The sequence below is a fragment of the Pyrgilauda ruficollis genome, unplaced genomic scaffold, assembly GCF_017590135.1.
Source record: "Pyrgilauda ruficollis isolate IOZ18807 unplaced genomic scaffold, ASM1759013v1 scaffold139, whole genome shotgun sequence".
NCBI classification, from domain to species: domain Eukaryota; kingdom Metazoa; phylum Chordata; class Aves; order Passeriformes; family Passeridae; genus Pyrgilauda; species Pyrgilauda ruficollis.
In genome coordinates this window covers 198121-215728 of record NW_024512432.1, presented here as the reverse complement: position 1 = coordinate 215728, position 17608 = coordinate 198121, and the positions used below count along the sequence as shown (strand labels likewise).

At 51.6% G+C, this 17608-nt stretch overlaps 1 protein-coding gene across 5 annotated transcripts in view; it reads left to right on the top strand.

Annotated features, from left to right (window-relative positions):
• SEPTIN11 (septin 11) overlaps nt 1–17498 on the top strand; it is a 46695-nt gene extending 29197 nt beyond the window's left edge. The window contains exons 6-11 of one of the 5 annotated variants that reach the window (XR_005954512.1): nt 1021–1117; nt 2027–2195; nt 5406–5538; nt 5979–6166; nt 9231–11280; nt 13008–15111. Coding sequence is in view for 4 of the 5 variants with exons in the window: in XM_041459662.1 (XP_041315596.1) it covers nt 1021–1117; nt 2027–2195; nt 5406–5538; nt 5979–6166; nt 15122–15197 (663 nt within the window). In the remaining variant the exon portion in view is untranslated. The other 4 variants (XM_041459665.1, XM_041459662.1, XM_041459663.1 and 1 more) reach the window with 4 other exon arrangements.
• Nucleotides 17499–17608: the final 110 nt, after the last annotated feature.

Here is a 17608-nt window from a genome sequence, read left to right as displayed (position 1 = left end):
GGCCCCAAGAGGATGTGCCAGTCCTAAAGCAAGTGCAGTCAGATTAAGCTATTTCCTTGCTCCTTGAAGGCTGTTGTGAGTTCTGCTGCTCGAGGGCTTGTAGATGGGCAATCATCTCATCCAGCTGAATGTTAGACCCTCTGCAAAGCTCCCTATTGCCTCTCTTGCTGATTTGAGCAGGGAGAAGCTGGCTTAGGGAAGTCATGTGGCACTACCAGGGTGCTTTGTGTGCAGTGCTCTGCCTTCCTCAGGTGCAGCCTGGCTGCTGGGAAACCCGTTTGCCAGATAATTCCATGTCCTCTGCCCTGACATCGTCCCCTCCCACCCAGCCTGTGACCACAGCGTGGCTGACACAGCTCCCGCTCCCAGAGCTTGCACTCAGCCCCTTTGGATGCTGTCAAGGCAGGGAGAGTTCTGCTGGGCTGGGCTGGCAGCTGAGGCGAGCTCCCTCCTGGCAGCAGCCACACTTCTGGGAGTAGATCCCAGATTGTCGCCACCACACCCACGGAGAGACCTGGACGGAGCAGAGCTCCATGACTCAGACGTGTCAGCCCAGGGCTGGGTCAGCTCCGCTCTTCCTCTTGCTCACAGCTTTGCCCTGTGTAAGAGGAAGCATTAGCAGTTGTTTGTAACAGCAAAATCCCCCTGAATTTTGCCTTCCTTGAGAGGATGTAGTGTGTTTTCCTTTTTATTGTTTCACGGTTCTTTTTTCTTGGTGTTCAAATTCAGTTCCAGTTTGTAAGGCTTGGTCCGTGCTTAAGACAGTAGTGCATTGTAATGAAATGGAAAGTAATGTACATATCTTGTATTTTTAGGACTTCTGAATTCTGGGCTGTAAGTCTGATCAGGTTTCTCATCCAGATTGTCCTGTTGCTCTTCCTGAAACACCAGACGAATTGCAAAGGAGTTTAAACAACTTAAATTTAGCAGAGCTGCCCCAGTAAACAGCTTTCTTGAGGAACAATTTGTGGCAAGGCAGCAAAGGAAATCCCCAGCCTCATTGTCCCTTTCCTTTTGTAGGTCCACCTCCCTTTTGCCGTGGTTGGCAGCACTGAGGAAGTGAAGATTGGCAACAAGATGGCAAAAGCCAGGCAGTACCCCTGGGGTGTCGTGCAGGGTACGTTACCAAGGGCACAAGCCAGGCCTTCTCATCCTATCCCCTTCTGATCCAAGAATACCCAGTTCTGTTACTTCCATCTCTGGATGGCCCTTGCCAAAATCTGGCTTGAGAGAGCACAGCTTATGCCCGAACATGGGTATCTGGATGTGCGGCCAAAAGCTCCGTCCTGCAGGAGGGCAGAGTTTGGCCAGGGCACTGTTTGCAGCCCAGGCTTTACTGAAGCTGCCAAAAATCCAGAGCTGATCCTTGCTTTCCAGCCAGCACTGAGAAGTACAGGATTGAGATGTTGATGGTCTCCTTGTGGCTTCAGTTGTGTATCCCATTGGAGAAGGGCCCAGGAAGCTGCAGGGGAGCATTCACAGTGCAGTTCTGCATAACTCTCTGGTTTCTCTGTAATACCAGCTGACCCTGAAGCAGCTTCAGAGACTTCAGCTGTTCTCACCAGAGGATGGTACTGGGAAAAACAGTTAGGAAAGAAGTTCAAGTGTTTGGGAGGTCTTGGACTTAGACCTGTATCCTTCTGGGTTCTTGCTGTTCCCAGAAAACTAGGACCAGATAGTTGGAGATCCAGTTTAGGCTTTGCCTGTGCGAGCCCCTGTGAGTGCTAGGATTTTGAGTTGGTTTGGGTGGGAAGTGAAATCCTGTGAGCAAACGGATCATCACCTTGCTGGTGCAAAAATGGTTGGGGAGGTGGGAGCCCTGTGGCAGATGGGCATGGCACAGATTTTGCAAATCCAGTGCAAGCCTTGAACTCGGGCCTGTCTGGCGTGGGATGGCTTCAGCCCCAGTTCAGCAAGGTGTTTTGGTACAGGCTGGCGTGGAGCTGTGCCTGAGGAGCTCTGAGGTTTGCTACACTGGGGCCCCCGGGGTTTCACGTTCTCTCTGTGGACATGATCATTTTTGCAGTTGAAAATGAAAACCACTGCGACTTCGTGAAGCTGCGGGAGATGCTGATCCGAGTGAACATGGAGGACTTGCGGGAGCAGACGCACACCCGGCACTACGAGCTGTACAGGCGCTGCAAGCTGGAAGAGATGGGCTTCAAGGACACGGATCCGGACAGCAAACCTTTCAGGTAGGGATGTGCAACCCAGGTGCTGCTGTGCTCTGCAGCCTGCTTGCTCTGCTGCTGTACAGGGCTGCCTGAAATTCCAGGCAGGAGCAGTGCAGCCGTGTCTGTGTGACAGGAGGGTGGCCCATGCATTGGGGACATCCTGGGGTAAATGATCTTTTGACCCTCCTGGAGCTCTTCACAGCTGGTCCAAGGTGAGCTGTGAAGAGGGTGCCACGGTCTCATGCCTGAGGTTTGGCTGATTACTGAACACATAGTTCATTCTGTCAGACAGCTTTATTGGTCTGCAGCCCAAGCCATTAGCCAGGGACAGCAGCTGTGTGGGAATTTGGGAGGGGGTGTTTGTTTTCTCCCTTCATTTCCTGTTTCCCATTCCTCCCCAGCTTTTCCCTGGTAATTGCCCTCCCCTGCCTCACAGCGTCCCAGGTTCCTCTCTGCCTCCCGGGGAGGGCAGTCAGAATTCCAGTGCACCAGTGGGGGTTTGCCCCTGTAACGTGTGCGTCAGGGGCTGGCATTGGTTTGGGGTCTTGTTTCTGACTTGCTGAGTTGATGCAGCTGCGCTTCTTCTGCAGCAGAAACTCGGCTGGAATCAGTCAAGCCCAGTTCTGTTACTAAGCCCAAGTGTGAAGCTTTATTGGATTTCCTTTCTGGAGAGCAATGGCTTAAGATGGGCTCAGCCCTTCCTTTGGAGGAATCTGAGGAATTTCCATTGCTTCCTGTACACGAGGCCTCTTTTGACCAAGCTATAAGTAGAAAGGAAATGAAAATGTACAGAATTTCTCCATCTGGTACGTGCTAGTTCAGAGCAGTTCACTCTGGGTGCCTTTTCCCTCCAATAAACAAACAAAACCTATGATCCCAAGCTGTTTGGCCGAGGCTGATGAGTATCTGAAACGAGGGAGACATTCTCTCTGAGCTCAGGGATCAAAAGGGTGCTTTTCCCTGCATCTTGGCCCCAGGAGCCACAGGAACTGCTGCTCTTCAGGCAGCTTGCATCAGCCAGGAGCAGGGAGCCTTTGGCAAATCTCAGGGAGAGCAGGGCAGGAGGTCCCAGCAAGCCATTGGTGCTGTGTAGGGGCTTCTGTGAGGTGTGGGAAAGGGGCACTGGTGATGTCTCAGACCCCCACCTTGTTTGGCCAGCCTGCAGGAGGTTGGGAGGAAGCACCAAGATCCCAACATGCATCAGCTCCGTGAAGTGGGGTCTCTGTGCACAGAGACCCCTCTGCTGTCCTCTGTCTGTTGTGGGCTGGATTCTTTGCTGCTGTGGTTGAGCTTTTCAAAGCACTCCTTTTTCAAATAATGTTATTTGCCAGGGTGTGGGGGTGTGTTGGGAAAGCAAGTTACTCTCGTAGTTTAACTTCATATGGTTGTGTACTTAAAAGCCAATTCCCTTGTCATCTTTGCCTGTGAGAAGCTGCAGGGATCCCAGTTGGTTTGGACTGTTATTCCTTTGGGCTGTAATTGTTTTTTTCACATGCAGCCTGGGAGTTGCCAGGCCAGTTTCTCTGAGAACTTGGCTCCTCTGGAAGTCAGAATCACTGTGGCAGAGAATGAAGCTTTGAACTTGGGACAAGGAAATTTAACAGGAAGCCCCTGCCCCTCTCACTCCTGCCAGGGTTTTCCTGCGTGCCCATCACCTGGCATGGTGTGTTTGGAAGTGAGCTTTGGAAGAAGTGGTTTGCAGTCCAGGATCCTCAGAGCTTTGGCTCTGAGGCTCTGCTGCTCCCTAGGACAGCGTGGCACTAATGGCAGATTCAGTTTGTGCTCACTGAGCAGCAAAGGCTCACCTGCCCTCGGGCTTTGCCACATCCTTCACAAGGGCTTGGGAATTTAAGCTTCAGTGTCCACAGTCAGAGCATCAAATCCAACACTGTATTTTAGCGAGATGTTGTTTTGAGTCTCCTGAAGTCTGTATGCTGTGAGGGGTCTGGTTCTGCATGTAGCTAAAAATCCAAAGATAGCTCTTGCCCTGCTCTCCCACAAAAGGATTTTTGTTGTTTTTAGAATCAGTATTTTTGCTTCCATGTGTAGGAAGCTGGTGTGGTCATGTGGAATGGTGTGATTTCTCTGGGGCGGCCGGTGCTGTGCCAGAACAGCTCTGGGCATCCTGTCTGGTGGGTATTTTAGGAAGTAACTCAAGTGCCTATTAATTAGCAGAGTTAAACACAAGGCTTGGGATAATCTGACAAGTTGTGTTCCCCAGCTCAATATTTCATCCCCTAAAAAAACCCCCAACCAATAAAAAAGCCATCAAAGCCCCCAACACTGTGAGGAAAAGTAAAAGCTTGACTTTATTGGAATTAAAGTGTTCCACTGGCCCAACAGTTAATGTGTTCCTTAGGCACATGGATGCAACGTGTCTGTGGGACTCCAGTGGAGTTTTCATTTAAAAAATGCTTTTTCAGAAAAGCCTCTTGGGGGAAATAGTTATCATTCCCACACTATCATTATGGCTGGGCTATCCAAATCCATTTAAGGAATAAAACAAAAGAGGAATTTGGCGTCCAGAGTTCCTAAGAGGCTTTAAAAATCTCAGAGGTACACGGACAACGTGTTTTATGACCCAAATCTTCACTGTCTATCTGAGTGCTGGGGAAATGAAGGAATGCCAAGTAGAGGGGGAATGAAGCAATCCAGTGATGTGGTTATTTGGAGCAGGAAGGCTGCTGTTGTTTTGCAAAGGAGAAAGGGAGGTCTCCCAGGATGGCTTTATCTAAATCAAGCCCCTGATGTGACTGTTAGCAATGAGTAGTGAAAATGAGTTCTGCTCAGTGTCAGTGTCATGCCTAATGAGCTACACGGGGGCAGATTTCACCCGGGTCTGCTACACAACCCTTGCCTTTGCAACGCAGAGACTTGGCACCCACAGAGGGAGAAGGCAGGCACTGTGGCTCCGATGGATCACCAGCCCCGTGGGCATCGGGGATTGCTGCAGGCACTTATGTAGAGGCTGCTTCTCTTCCAGGACAGCCACCCTGCCTGCCGAGTGATGCTCGGGACGCTGAGCAGGGAGCTCGGCTCGTCCTTCCCATTCGCCTCCCGCTGCTGCCACCTAGCAAGCTGGGATGGCTTTCACGGAGGTGATGCTGCCTCTGCTGGAGCTCTGACCGTGTTTTGTGACAGGACAACCTCAGTGCTGCGGTCTCCAAAGGTTGGGAGCTCCTGGCTGTGCTTGAAACGCTGCTCTGACTGGGTTTTGTGTGCTTTTAACAGTCTCCAGGAGACGTACGAAGCAAAGAGGAATGAATTCCTGGGCGAGCTCCAGAAGAAGGAGGACGAAATGAGGCAGATGTTTGTCATGCGAGTGAAGGAGAAGGAAGCAGAGTTGAAGGAAGCAGAGAAGGATGTGAGTATATTGTGATGGTGAGGGCTTGGGGCAGGGCTGGTACAGGAAATGTCCTGCTGGGGCAGGGAGCTGCTCTTCTCTTGGAGCATGTGCTGCTGCAGGGGTGCAAACAAGAGTGCAGCCCTCAGTGCCCATGTTCCCTTGCTCTGCATGAGCCTCATAGAGTCCACTAAGCACTGAGGGATGGAATATGGGAGGTGTGGAAGTGTCCAGAGGCCTGCTGAGTTCCTACAGCAATGGGAATTCCAGCTCTGTGTGCCAGTGAGTGTTACCTGCAGGGCTTTTCTCACGAGTCAGGCAGGCTGGGGACAGGCTGATGGCATGCAGGGAGGCCTCAGTGCCAGCAGGAACACCTGGGGCATCAGTAAATTGCCAGGAAATCAGGGTGGAACATTCCTTCCTCTTTTCCCAGCCAATTCTCACTGTCTCTGTCCCGGCAGCTTCACGAAAAGTTCGACCATCTAAAGAGGACTCACCAAGAAGAGAAGAAAAAGGTGGAAGACAAAAAGAAGGAACTTGAGGAAGAGCTGAACAACTTTCAAAAGAAGAAGGCAGCAGCACAGCTATTACAGTCACAGGCTCAGCAGGCAGGTTCTCAACAAACCAAGAAAGACAAGGACAAGAAAAAGTAAGCGGATGTCACCCACACCCTTTGTAGGGTTTGTTGCAAGTTTGGGAGGTTGTTTTTTTCTTTCTTGCTGCATGTCTGTATTTGCTTTTCCCCATTACCAGACTGGAAACAGGCCTTTTCTCAGCCTGATCAAATAAAATATTTTTTTTTTTTCTAAAGGGTGGGCCAGGGACATGATATTAATTTTTCTCTAGAAGAGTACCTTCAAATTTTATCTTCAAGTCTGACTGGTGTGGGAGAGCAATTGGATGGTGGAGTTTTGATTTGTGATCTGTTCAGCATCTTCTGGAACTATGCGATGTTCTGGACTCAGATTTATCTGCCTGAGCCAGAAGTATTAAGGGAGTTGCTGCCCATCCTTTCTTTCACCGGTAGGCTCCAGTTCCCATTCCTTAAGGTTATAGCTGTAAGTAGAAGTAAATTAGAAACCAAAACCACCATGTTATTTTTACATGGGGAATGCTAGTGCCAAAAGTGATGACTTGGAAGCTTGCTTTAAAGACAAGAAGCTTGGGTTTTGTATTTTTTTAGAAAAACAAACTACTACGGTACCATAATTGCAGTTAAATGGCGTTTGTGGTTGTATCAAGTTGACATAATAAGCTAAGAAACCCTTACCTTTTAGTCCAGATCATGGCACTGTTTTTTACTATTTTGTATTCGTGTCCTAGGAGCGTGATCCTTTGCCCTCCCCTGGCTTTTTCCATTCCTAGTGAGACGGTGCTCATGCAAGTCCTTAGTGAGTCACCTGTGCTAAGGGTGCTTAGTCGGTACCTGCCTTTGGGAAAGCTGGGGATGCAGCAAATATCTCTGGAAAACACTTGGTTAACCCACACACAAAAATGACAGTTCCACGCTGCTTTCGCTGCCCGCGAGAGAAGGGAGCGTTCCTTAGAGTAACACGGGTGGTGTCACCCCTGGAAAAGCAGGGCTGTGCCTCACACCCTTGTGTCTCCCATGCCAGGGGAGCTGCAGCCTGGCCCAGCTGTGTGGCAGCAGTTGTGCAGCAGATGCACCGGGGTTTTACAGCTGTCACCCTCGCTGCACGGCCCCTGCCGCTGGTTCCGTGCCCGGCGTCGGTCGCTGCTGCCCGGGGCAGGTGGGGAGGGCCTGGGGCTGGTTCCTCAGCTGCTGTAAATTGATGTAGCTCCTATGGAGCCCTGCTGCTCGGTGCTGGCTGAGGACGTGGCCCTGGGCCCTGCCGGGATGCATGGAGCACTGCACACTCTGCTCGGGGAGAAATCCTTACGGACCAGACCCAGGGCTGTCGGGCTGAGCACTGGAACCAGCCAGTGTTGGCAGCTAAGGCCCAGGCATGCTGAAACCCCCTTCTGCAGATAGCTGGGACACTCATCTTCTCTCACCTGAGAGCTCAGAGATGGTGATGCATTCCCTAAAAAGAATAGGAAGCTTTGAAGAGCCTTTTCCTTATCTCTCAGAGCTGGTAGCAGTCAGATTTTTTTCATCTCCTAGCTGTAGGAGCAGTGCAGTACAGAACGGTCTGGGGAGTTCTGTCCCTCTGGGTGGTCAGTGTGAGCTCCTGTTTGGTTCCAGCCTCGTGAGTGGGACAGGGCTGTTCCCAGCGACCGTGACAAACACAGGTTCTGCTTTGCTGCTGCATTCACAGAAATCCAGCCTGGAGGAACATGCCCGTGTTTTAGTGTGTCCTTTGTGTCGCTCCACGCCAGGTGCTGTACCTGCTGCAGGTGTTCTCTAGTGTCAGAGTTACTAACAGAGGCTTTCAAGGGAAATGCTGATGCTCCTGCCTTGTAGCTCACCTTGGTTTTCTAAAGGCTTTCAGTTTCTCCTTGCACTCTAATGTGGAGCTGCAGTTTGTGTAGTTAAGGCTTCCAACCTCTCTCTCTGCTGCCATGGCCCGTGGTGCTTCCTGTGCAGTTGCCAGAGGAAAGCCTTGCCATGCCCGACCCTTACGGCCTCCCCACAAAGTAATTCATGGAAATGCTTCATTTTCTCAAGGTGGGATCAGATTTCTCCAGTTTGGACAACACTTTCCACTGTGCTGTGCATGCCAGAGGGAAGGCTCAGGGTGGAATCTGCTGCTCACCTGACTCCATGAGGGAGAGCTTGGCCTTCCTGATTTCCACACTATTCCTCCAGAAATTCTCAAGCTTGTACTCTTTATCTAAAAAGTTTGGGGCTTTGGGAACAGCACACCCGTGTCCCTCAGGTACTGAAGGGGTGGCTGCAGAGCAGACTGTGCCACTTGCCTGGACGTGGGGCTGAGCCCCTGCTGTAGGGGACTGTGCTTCCAGCCTGCCCAGTGTGGAGAGAGCTCCTGGCAGCAGAGCCAGTGGGAGAGGCAAGCAGCCTTCTGGTGCTCGCCTGCTGCTGGCTCGATGGCCACATGCCTCAACATGTGCCGTTGTGTTGCTGCTCATCCGCAGCCCCCCCAGGAGCCAGGACCATCTGTTTGGCTTCTGTCTCCATTTATTAAAAGCTGCTTCTGAAAGCCAAGTGTAAAACTTTTTTTTTTCCAGTTTCCTTTCCACTTAAGTTTCCGGACCAACGTGCCTGGTCTGGCCATCAGGGGCCGTGCTGCTCCCAAAGCAGTCCCTGAGCTGCAGCACCCATGTCAGGGTCTGGCCCAACACCCTGTAAAAAGAGGGGTTTGGTGGTGCCTGAAGGATCTGAGCTGGCTGTGAAAGGCATGCTTGGAGACATCCTGGTGTCCAGGTGTGAGGTACCTGAGCTGCCTCCTGCAAGGATGCCCGTGGGAAGTACCCCAAGCTGGGAACAAATGAGCCCCAAAGCCACCGAGCTCTGTGGTGACAGGCTGTAACCTGGGCCAGCTGACAGGGTTGGTTGGTCAGTAGTTCTGTCCTCACAGTTTTTCTTTTTACTTTTGCTTGTCATAGGCCGGAGTAGAGCCCAGCCTTGAGGTTGAATTTCTTTGTAATTCCATGATCCATCTGCATGCCCACCCACCGGAGCGGGTTGCTGGTGTCGGCTCTCCTGGCTTTCTTTATTTTTTTTTTTTTTGCATTTTGAGTTCTGTTAGTGCTAACTTTTTTGTTTTTTGTTCTGTTTTTTTAACTTGCAGTGCAAGCTTCACATAAAGCCTGTCGAGCCAAGGATGTTCCTGCATTCACCTGCTTTTGCAGTAATGTGTCTCTGCCATCTGTTTTCTTTTTATATATTTTTTTCCATTTTTTTTAACATGAATAACTATTAACTCATCTAATAACATAGTGGGAACAAGAAGGAAGAGGGATTGGGTGCAGGACTGTGTGTGAGTGGAAGTTCAGGGCTGGGTGGAGGGACGAGTAATCATGATGACACCATGCATTTTTCTCACCAAAACCATCAGCAGTCAATTCTTTTTGGCCCCTAGTCTGAACCAAGAGTCAGCAGCTCAGGTTTTGGCTGGCTCAGGTGTCCTCAGTGCTGCTGGCTGTGCAGTGGGAACCCCAGGAATGATGAGTGTTGTAGGAATGTCCCAGCCAGCCCAGGCCATGGCTGGGGCTGGAGTTCAGCCTGAGCCACGTTCCTGCAGGAGCTGATGCCTTCAGCAGCCCCAGTCCCTGCCGGGGAGAGGGAGGGGGGTGTGTGTAGATAACCAAGTGTAACTGACCTTGCATGCCGTGACATTTGCATGATAATTTGTGTTAGATCCTGTTCTGTGCTGGCCTGGTTTTCCAGCCTCCCTTCCAGCTCAGCAGAGCAGCTCAGTGGCTGCCTCGGGGAAGGACCATTCCCAGCACTGCTCTCCCTGCACTGCTTGCCTCAAACCTTTGGAGCCTCCCTTAAAATCCTGCCTGGTTTCCAATGGGCAGGGTCTTAACGAGGCTTAAGCAGCCCTCATGGAATCAACTGCCTGGGCAGGGGGAAGATAGAACCTTCAGCATCCTCTTGGAGCTGCCAGGAGCATGTGGGATCCAGAATTCCAGGTGGAGGGGAGAGAAGGTGCCTGGACACAGTCTCTGCACTGCCCCCAAGCCCTCCTGCAGCAGGAATCATGTCCCATTCAGGTATCCCTAGGACATGGCAAGGAGGTGCAGGATAAGCCAGGCCCTGCTCTCTGGCCACACACTGTGGAAGTGGGGGCTGTTTAAAGTGTTTTTTCCATGCCATTGCTTTCAGACACAGTCATTCCCTTCCTTCCCAAGGAGTGGTGAGCTGTGCTTACCCCGTGACTCCTGGATTTCTTCCTCTGCCAGTGCACAGCCAGCACTTGCTCTGCTCCCAGCTAGGCAGTCTCTTTAAAACCTTCTTACACAAAACTCTTCCTACCTGAGTCTCCTTCCGCAGCTCTTGGCCTGCTTCTGGATGGAATTTCTCTGGGGGAAAAAGAAAAGGCAGAATTCCCACTTCTTTTAAATTCCCACTTCTTTTAATCACTTTTTCCTCAGGTGTTGGATTGGGAAGTGCTTGGAGGTTAGCTTATGGGTTGTCTTGCTTTTTTACCCTCACCGGTTAAACATGGCCTTGGGAAAAGGATATCTATGAACCATGTCTTGGACAGAGAGCAGAAATGGATAAATAGCTGGAAATAAAGCAGTTGCCCTTTTTATTCTTTTTTACACATTTAAAAAATTTTTTTTAGATTTTTGAAGTTGTTTTTAAAGTTGTTTTTTTTTTGTGGTTGTTGTTTGGGTTTGGTTTTTTTTTTTCCCCTCCTGGAGTTGCCAACTATGCACTTTTCATCAGGTTAAATGGGTTTGCTGCAGGGTTAGTTGGAAAAACGAAATTCTGGTTCTTGTGGCTTCTGGCAAACCCAGCTTTGAAATCTGGAGTTCTGAAGGAAGAAGTTTGAGTTGTTTGCATGAGTTTTTTACAGTCACATCACATGCCCATCACCGAGTGCTCGTGGCAATATGCTTTGCTTCAGCTGCCTCTGTGCATGTCATCTTTTTAATTACCAGTGTTTTGTGCCAAGTAGAAAACTTAATTTTAACATTTATTTCTCCTGCTTCGTTTAACAGCCCTTGAAGGGATGTTTAGCAGGGGAAATCAGCTGAGTTGAGCTTTTCCTTTTTGACAGAAAGCTGTGGTCAAGTGCATTAGTGTATTTTTGGTTGAGCTTTTCTCCAGCAGAAAACCAGCTGTGTTGGAGAAACTGGGAATAAACCACAAACTTGAAGATGTCAAAGGTATTGTTTTGGTTTTTTGCTGAAGGAGATGGAAATTACTTTACTTTTTTCCCTATCTTGACCCCCTGGGCCATGTTTAGCTTGTTCCTGCTGCTCTTGTTGCTTTTCCTTTCCCCGTGCCTTTTTTCCCAGTAGCCCCTGATGTGCATGGAGTGAATGATACACTCAGGTGTGGCTGGATGTGCTTTCACCTCTGCATGTAAGTACAGCAGGAAGAGGCTGACCCTTCCTGCCTCTCTCCTGACAGGAGAGCAGCTGTGCTTTTCTGGGAGATGCTCCAAGCCCGCTTACTTGCAAGTGGGGCGGTTAAAACTCCTCTAAAAAACTGCATGTTCCTCACAAGGTGGATTTCAGTCCTGAGGCTAATACAGGGGAGCAGGGAAGCACGCTGCAATGTGCTTTTTCTGGGATATGGTGGTGTTCCCAGGGCATGAAGCAAACCCCCAGAATGGATAAGCAGAAACAATGCTGTGGCTGCTCTGTGGAGAGGGGGTCTGTAGGCAGTGGGAGAGGAGGAGATGGATAAAGGGCTTGTTCCCCCAGAACCTTCTGGGCATCACACAGCTCATTCCAGAGAGGGCAGTGAGTAGGAAGGTGCCCTTGGAGCTCGTGGTTGTGAAATGCATCATCTTGAGTTGCACCTCCTGTGGCACTCCAGGAGCCACAGGGGAAAGCAGGCACTGGCACCACCCCGGGCTCCTCTCCAGCTGGAGAGCTGCCACTGCTGTCACCCCCCTGCGTGCTCCTGACAGCTTGGAATCCCAGCAGGGAGCTGCATGTCTCCCTGGAAGGACATCCCTGTTAAACAGGACCCATGGTTCTGCAGGCAGCTTCTCCCAAGCCGTCCGAGTGCAGATGGAAATGTCTTTTTGTGTGTGACCACATCAGATGTGTCCGTGTGACTCCAGTCCCCTTCCGTGTCCCTTCTCCCAGGGCTCGGGCTGCATGTGCAGGGTGTGATACCTGTGGTGCTCTTGCCAGCGTGTGCCAGCGCAGAGCTCTGAAAATATGAAGGGTTTTTTTTTCATTCACGGGAAACAAAGCTGTGAACAGCGGTAGAAATCTTGTACTTTTAATATCCTGATTGCCTTAAACCATAGATGTAGGACTTTATTACCTTGCTATTGGAAAATAACCCATGTTTGTAACTAAACGATTGTGTAACCTACATACAGTGTTAATGCAAATGATATGTATGCATCTGTTAGATATTGTCACTTTATTTGATGTGAAAATATTTCAGTTTTTGAATTACAGATGGAATAATAACCACCTAGCATAAACTCAGTTATTTCTTGTATATGCTTCAGGCTGCAGATCCACATAGTGCCAACACTTGAAGTGGGGAGAGGAAATATATTTTTACCCCAAGCTTTGGTCTTTGCGTGGCCTCTGTGATGTTTGCTGTTGCCTTTCTGTGGCAGGGTGACAGGAGGGTCACCTGTCAACCTCTGCCTCCCCGGCAGGTTGTTCTGTGCCTCTGTAGGCTCGTGCTGGTGTTTGTCAGTCGCTTTTTGTGGTGGTCCTGAGCTTGTTCCCCACCCTAGCTGGTGTCCCGGGGAGCTCAGGCCAGATTTGATGTGTGTGACACCTGCCCAGTACATTCCCTCCCCCGTGACATATTAAAATGTTGTTCCTCTTTTGTTCCCCCCCCCACCATCCTCACTTTTTCATTTCAATTCTGAACCTCTGTTTCTTTTCTCTTCTGTTTTTCTCTTTTTCTGTAGCTTCTTCTTTATGTAAGCGTCACCTTGCCAAAGCCCCCGCACCCTCTCTCCCAGTGGACCGTAGGGCACTGGAAGAGCTGCGGATCCGGGGCAGCCGTGCCAGGAGAAGAACCATCTCATTCCTCCATCACGTCTGCCCTCCTCTCCTCCCCCCTTTGTTCCCACCCGTGCGTCTGAGGGTGTGCTGTGCTGTGTGTCTGTGCGGGACCTGCCCGCCGCGACAGCGTCCCGGCTTCCAGGGAACGGCCGCCGGAGGGAGCTCGGCCGCGCTGGGACTCCTTGCTCTGGGTTAGTTGGATTTTTTTGCCTCCCTCCCCGATTTCTTTTGCCGTAACACGCACACGCTGCTGGCGACACACGGAATGACAGACTTGGGGGCGAGTGTGCAAAGCTGGAGGATTTAATTTCTGCCTCGAGCCTGGCTGCTTTGGACACCACAACTTCATCTCGAGGGCGTCCCGTGCTCCTCTGGCGTGGCTGGAAATCTCTCCATAGACCTGGTGGTGTTCTCAGTGTGTCAGTGTGTGACGGTGGATGTCCCATCCTGTGGCACTGATGGAGCCTGTGCTGGACTGTCAAGGCTTTATTTTCTGTGCCTTGCTATGGGCAGAGCAAGGTTCTGGTTTTGTACAGCTGGCTTGCACCTAGATGCAGGGCTTCATTTTGTTTTCATGAAGCCTAACTAGTGATTATTTTTTAACAGTCCTCAGTGTGGGCAAGTTGTTAAAATTTCTACCTTGTTTACTTTGGAAGTGAACTCAGTTGAGAAGTTTGGGAAGTGCCAAAGGATTGCTTGAAGGTAAAAACACAACCTGTAGATGTGTGTGGTGACCTCCAGCTGCTTTGGGATGGAGGGAAGGAGGCAGCCCGAGCCTCTTGGGATGTTGTTTTGTGTAGAGTGCTGCACTTGGATTTTGAACCGAATACTAGTGATTTATTCTTTGCATCTGTGAACATTAATCAAGGCCTTCCCTTCCTTTAACCTGCTGAGGTAAAGCTACCCTGAGCTGATCTAGGTTTGGCCTCTGGCACTCGGTGTGTGACATGCCAGCTGCTGAGGGGCTCTGCTGAAATCTGCTGGGGTTTTTTTTTTCACACATACAGTGTTTTGTAGCATCTTCAGTGACAAGGGTCAGCTCCCTCCAGCCAGGTGAAAGAAAAACTGCATATCCTGGAAGCCTTTGCAACCAAAGAAGTGACTTTATAAATACACTCAGGAAGGTTATTGAGCGTTGGCCTCACGTGTGCTGTGCCCTGGTATGTAGCTGGACTTGCTGGCTGTTGCCCAGCCTGAAGGGCTGTGAATATTTGCACAAGTGTAGCTTGGGACAGGACTTGCAGTGATACCAAAACCAGAGTCTGCCCCACTCTTGAAGCTGCAGGGGCCTCAGGTGGTACCCAGTGCCTCCCACCACACAGCCAGGTCAGAAACATGTTCAGTTCAGCCTTGTGAGCACAAAGCAGGGTCGAGGCCATTGCTGGATGAAACCTTGGCTGTGTCTGTCCCTGTCTTGCTCTGCAGAACTCTGTGGGTGTTTGTCTTACCTGGGAACCACAACTTGCAGGATGGGATCCCTGCGTGCCCTGGGCCACCATCCCTACCAAAAAGCCATGGCTTGAGCTGCACATATTCATAAAAAAAATAGTGAGTTACCTTGGAGCCTGAAATAGGGGTTCACCGTGCAGCCAAGGGCTGCTGGGGCTCAGAGCATGCTGGTGCTCGGGCCCCTCCTGTGCCTCATGCAGGCAGTGTCCCCCTGGCCCAGGGTGCTCTGCACACCAAGCTGGTCACTGTTGACTGAGAACACGCCTTGCCCTTGCAATGCCCAGTTTAGGCTGTCTTTTCTTCCAGTGGTGGCAGCTGTGCCAGTGGCTGCTGCTGGGGGCCCAAGGGCCTTGGCTGTGGGCTCCTCAGCTGCTGGATGGCTCCTGCAGCCTTCTGTGAGACCCTCTGCCAGGGAGGGAATCCTCTCCTTATGTTCCCCTCTGTCCTCACACCTTTTTGTTGTTGCTTCTAAGCTCCAAATGGAATTATTTTAAAAGCCTAATATAAAGAGAAGCAGAGGGGCACAACCCCAATGCTGACACTCACACAGACTGCCTTTGTTTTGCAGCCCTGTAGAGTTTTGCTGCGCTGGTGCCTTGAGTCCTGCTTGCAGCTCTGGAGCTCGTGTCTGCGGGAGGACATAGCGGAGTTAGAGAAGGGCACTAATGGGAATTGGGATGGAGCAGCGGCGTGCCAGGTGAGGCGGCTCCTTTGGAGGGGAAAGGCAGAGGTGAGGGAGGCAGAGAGCAGGAGCTGGCAGCACATGACCTCTAGAGGTCCCCTGCAGCCCAAATTTATTTGTGACTGTTCGAAAGCTCAATCGATGGGGGTGTGCACCGAGCTGTCGTTCACCAAATCCTCACAACTGGACTTAGCTCGAAGGGAATGGGCTCAAAACATGGAGAAGCTTTCATACAGAGCAGGTACTAAACTTCTGGGGTTGTTGACACTGGTTGTTGATAGGGACGCTGTCAGCAGAAGGTTTTGGGGTTGGTTTGGGGTTTTTTAAGGGTAACTTCAGGGAGAACAGGTCCATAAGGTAAAGAGACTCTGTTGGTGGTGGATGCAGGGCAGAGGGAAGGGAGCAGAAGGCACGGGCGGTGTCTGGTAATCGGGGACATTATCTGTCACCAAGTGTCCCCAGCAGAGCTGGGAAAGCCACTTCATCCACTCCCAGCTGAAAAGTTGTGCTTTGGGGTTAACCCTTGTGTGGCTGCTGCAGGGGATCCATGCTCTGGTGTCTGGAGGGCAAATCCTTCAGGGGTTCAGGGAAGCTGGGGGGAGCAGCACAGCGTGTGAGGTTGGGCTGGGATTGCAGCTAAAGGCTTGGGGACAAGCAGCAGTGCTCCTCCAAAATGTGGCTGCTGTGCCTGGAGAGCTGCCTGGGCTTGGGGCACTGAGCAAATGCTTGGGTTTGGGAATGCAGTGGTTTTCTCCCAGTGCTCCTGTGGGAGATGTTGGGCTCCTGGCCTGCACTGCTGTGGGCCCCTCTGGAGCTGTTGGCATCTTGGGCTGGTCCATGACGTGAAGCACTGGGGTGCTGTGAGGTCTGTGGGAAGGTCACATGAATGTGAGGAGTCAAGGGCATCAGGGAGTGTTTTCCTGTGGGAAACAAGGAGCCCTGGCAGTGCTCCAGTCCGGCCCTGTGCTCCAGCAGTGGGAGCAGCATAGGAGCCAGCCTGCTGCTGAAGGTGATGGGGGCTGTGCAGGCTGGGGCTGGAGGGGGCAGCTCCAGGGAAGAGCAAAAACAATGGGATGCTGTTGGGTGCCACAGCCAGAGAGGTGCCAAGCATGCAGGGCCTTGCCAGGACAGCAGGACACTGCAGAGGTGGCTCACACGGAGCAGGGACAGGGTTTGTGCACGGCACCAAGGAAATAAAACGTGTCTGTCTCTCTCTGCAGCCAGGGACACCGAGTCCTGCCCCTGCAGGTGTTTGCTTCCCTGGGCTCGCCAGGTCAGTGCTGTGGCTTGGCCGGCTCCAGGCAGCACAAGGAGGCCAGGAAGGGTTCAGGGCAGTTTTGGGAGAGCCACAGTGATGCTGTTAATTGGGTGTGGTTTGGAAGGCAGAGCTCTCCCCTCGCGGCTGGTACAAGCCAGGGCAGTGTGGGGCAGTGCACGACCCGCTGCTGTCCTGTGAGTTTGCAGAGCGGGTGACAGTGACAAGGACACAGTTACCTTCCCAGAGTGATACACAGCCACGGCTGCAGCACACCTGGTCAGCAAACTGCCCCAGAGGCACCCAAATATCTCCTGAGGCCCAGCTCCCCTCCTTGCTGTTCCAGCCAGGCTCCCTGCTCCCAATCTCGTGCCAACTCCTCTCCATGTGTGCATCTGAATGCCTGTGTTCTGGTGCTGAGAGTGGGGAATGCAGGAATATGCCCTTAAACCTGGGGTGGGGAAGGGAAAAGCTAATGTAATTGAACTGGGAAAGATGTGTAACTTGCCATGGGCTGGAAGCAGGGAGCCCCAGAACTGGGGATGTCCTGCAGTGACAGGGTGCTTTGCTTGGTGGTGTGCTTGTGATACCCTGAGCCTGCTCAGCAGCCTGGCTTTGGAAAACTGAGCTGTGGGATGAGAAGGTCAGGGACTGAAAATACTGTAAGGACGGCAGGAAGGGCTGGAAGGGAAGGAAGACACACACCCTGCTGAGAAATGTGGGCTTGAGGAGTATTTTTTGAGCCGTGGCAGGAAGAAGCCAGAACCCAAGAGAAGGCTGTCAGGGTGCACTGCTGCAGTAAGATGGCACCTTGGAAGGCAGGGAGCAGGAGGGGCTCCAGGACAGGGGACATGGAGCAGTGTTCCTGCCAGGCACTTAGCCTGGAGAGAGGAGCACCAGAACCAGGCCCAAAGCTGGAAGTGCTGGAGAGGCAGTGAGTTCATGCTGGGTGACTCCCCTGGCTGCCCAGCACCTCTCATGTCACCTTTCCAGGGGTCTGGCAGCTGCCAAGTAAAGCCAAGCCAGGTCTTGGGAGAGGCTGCCCAGCACCTCTCATGTCACCTTTCCAGGGGTCTGGCACAGAGCAGCTCCCTGGCAGCTGCCGGGTAAAGCCGAGC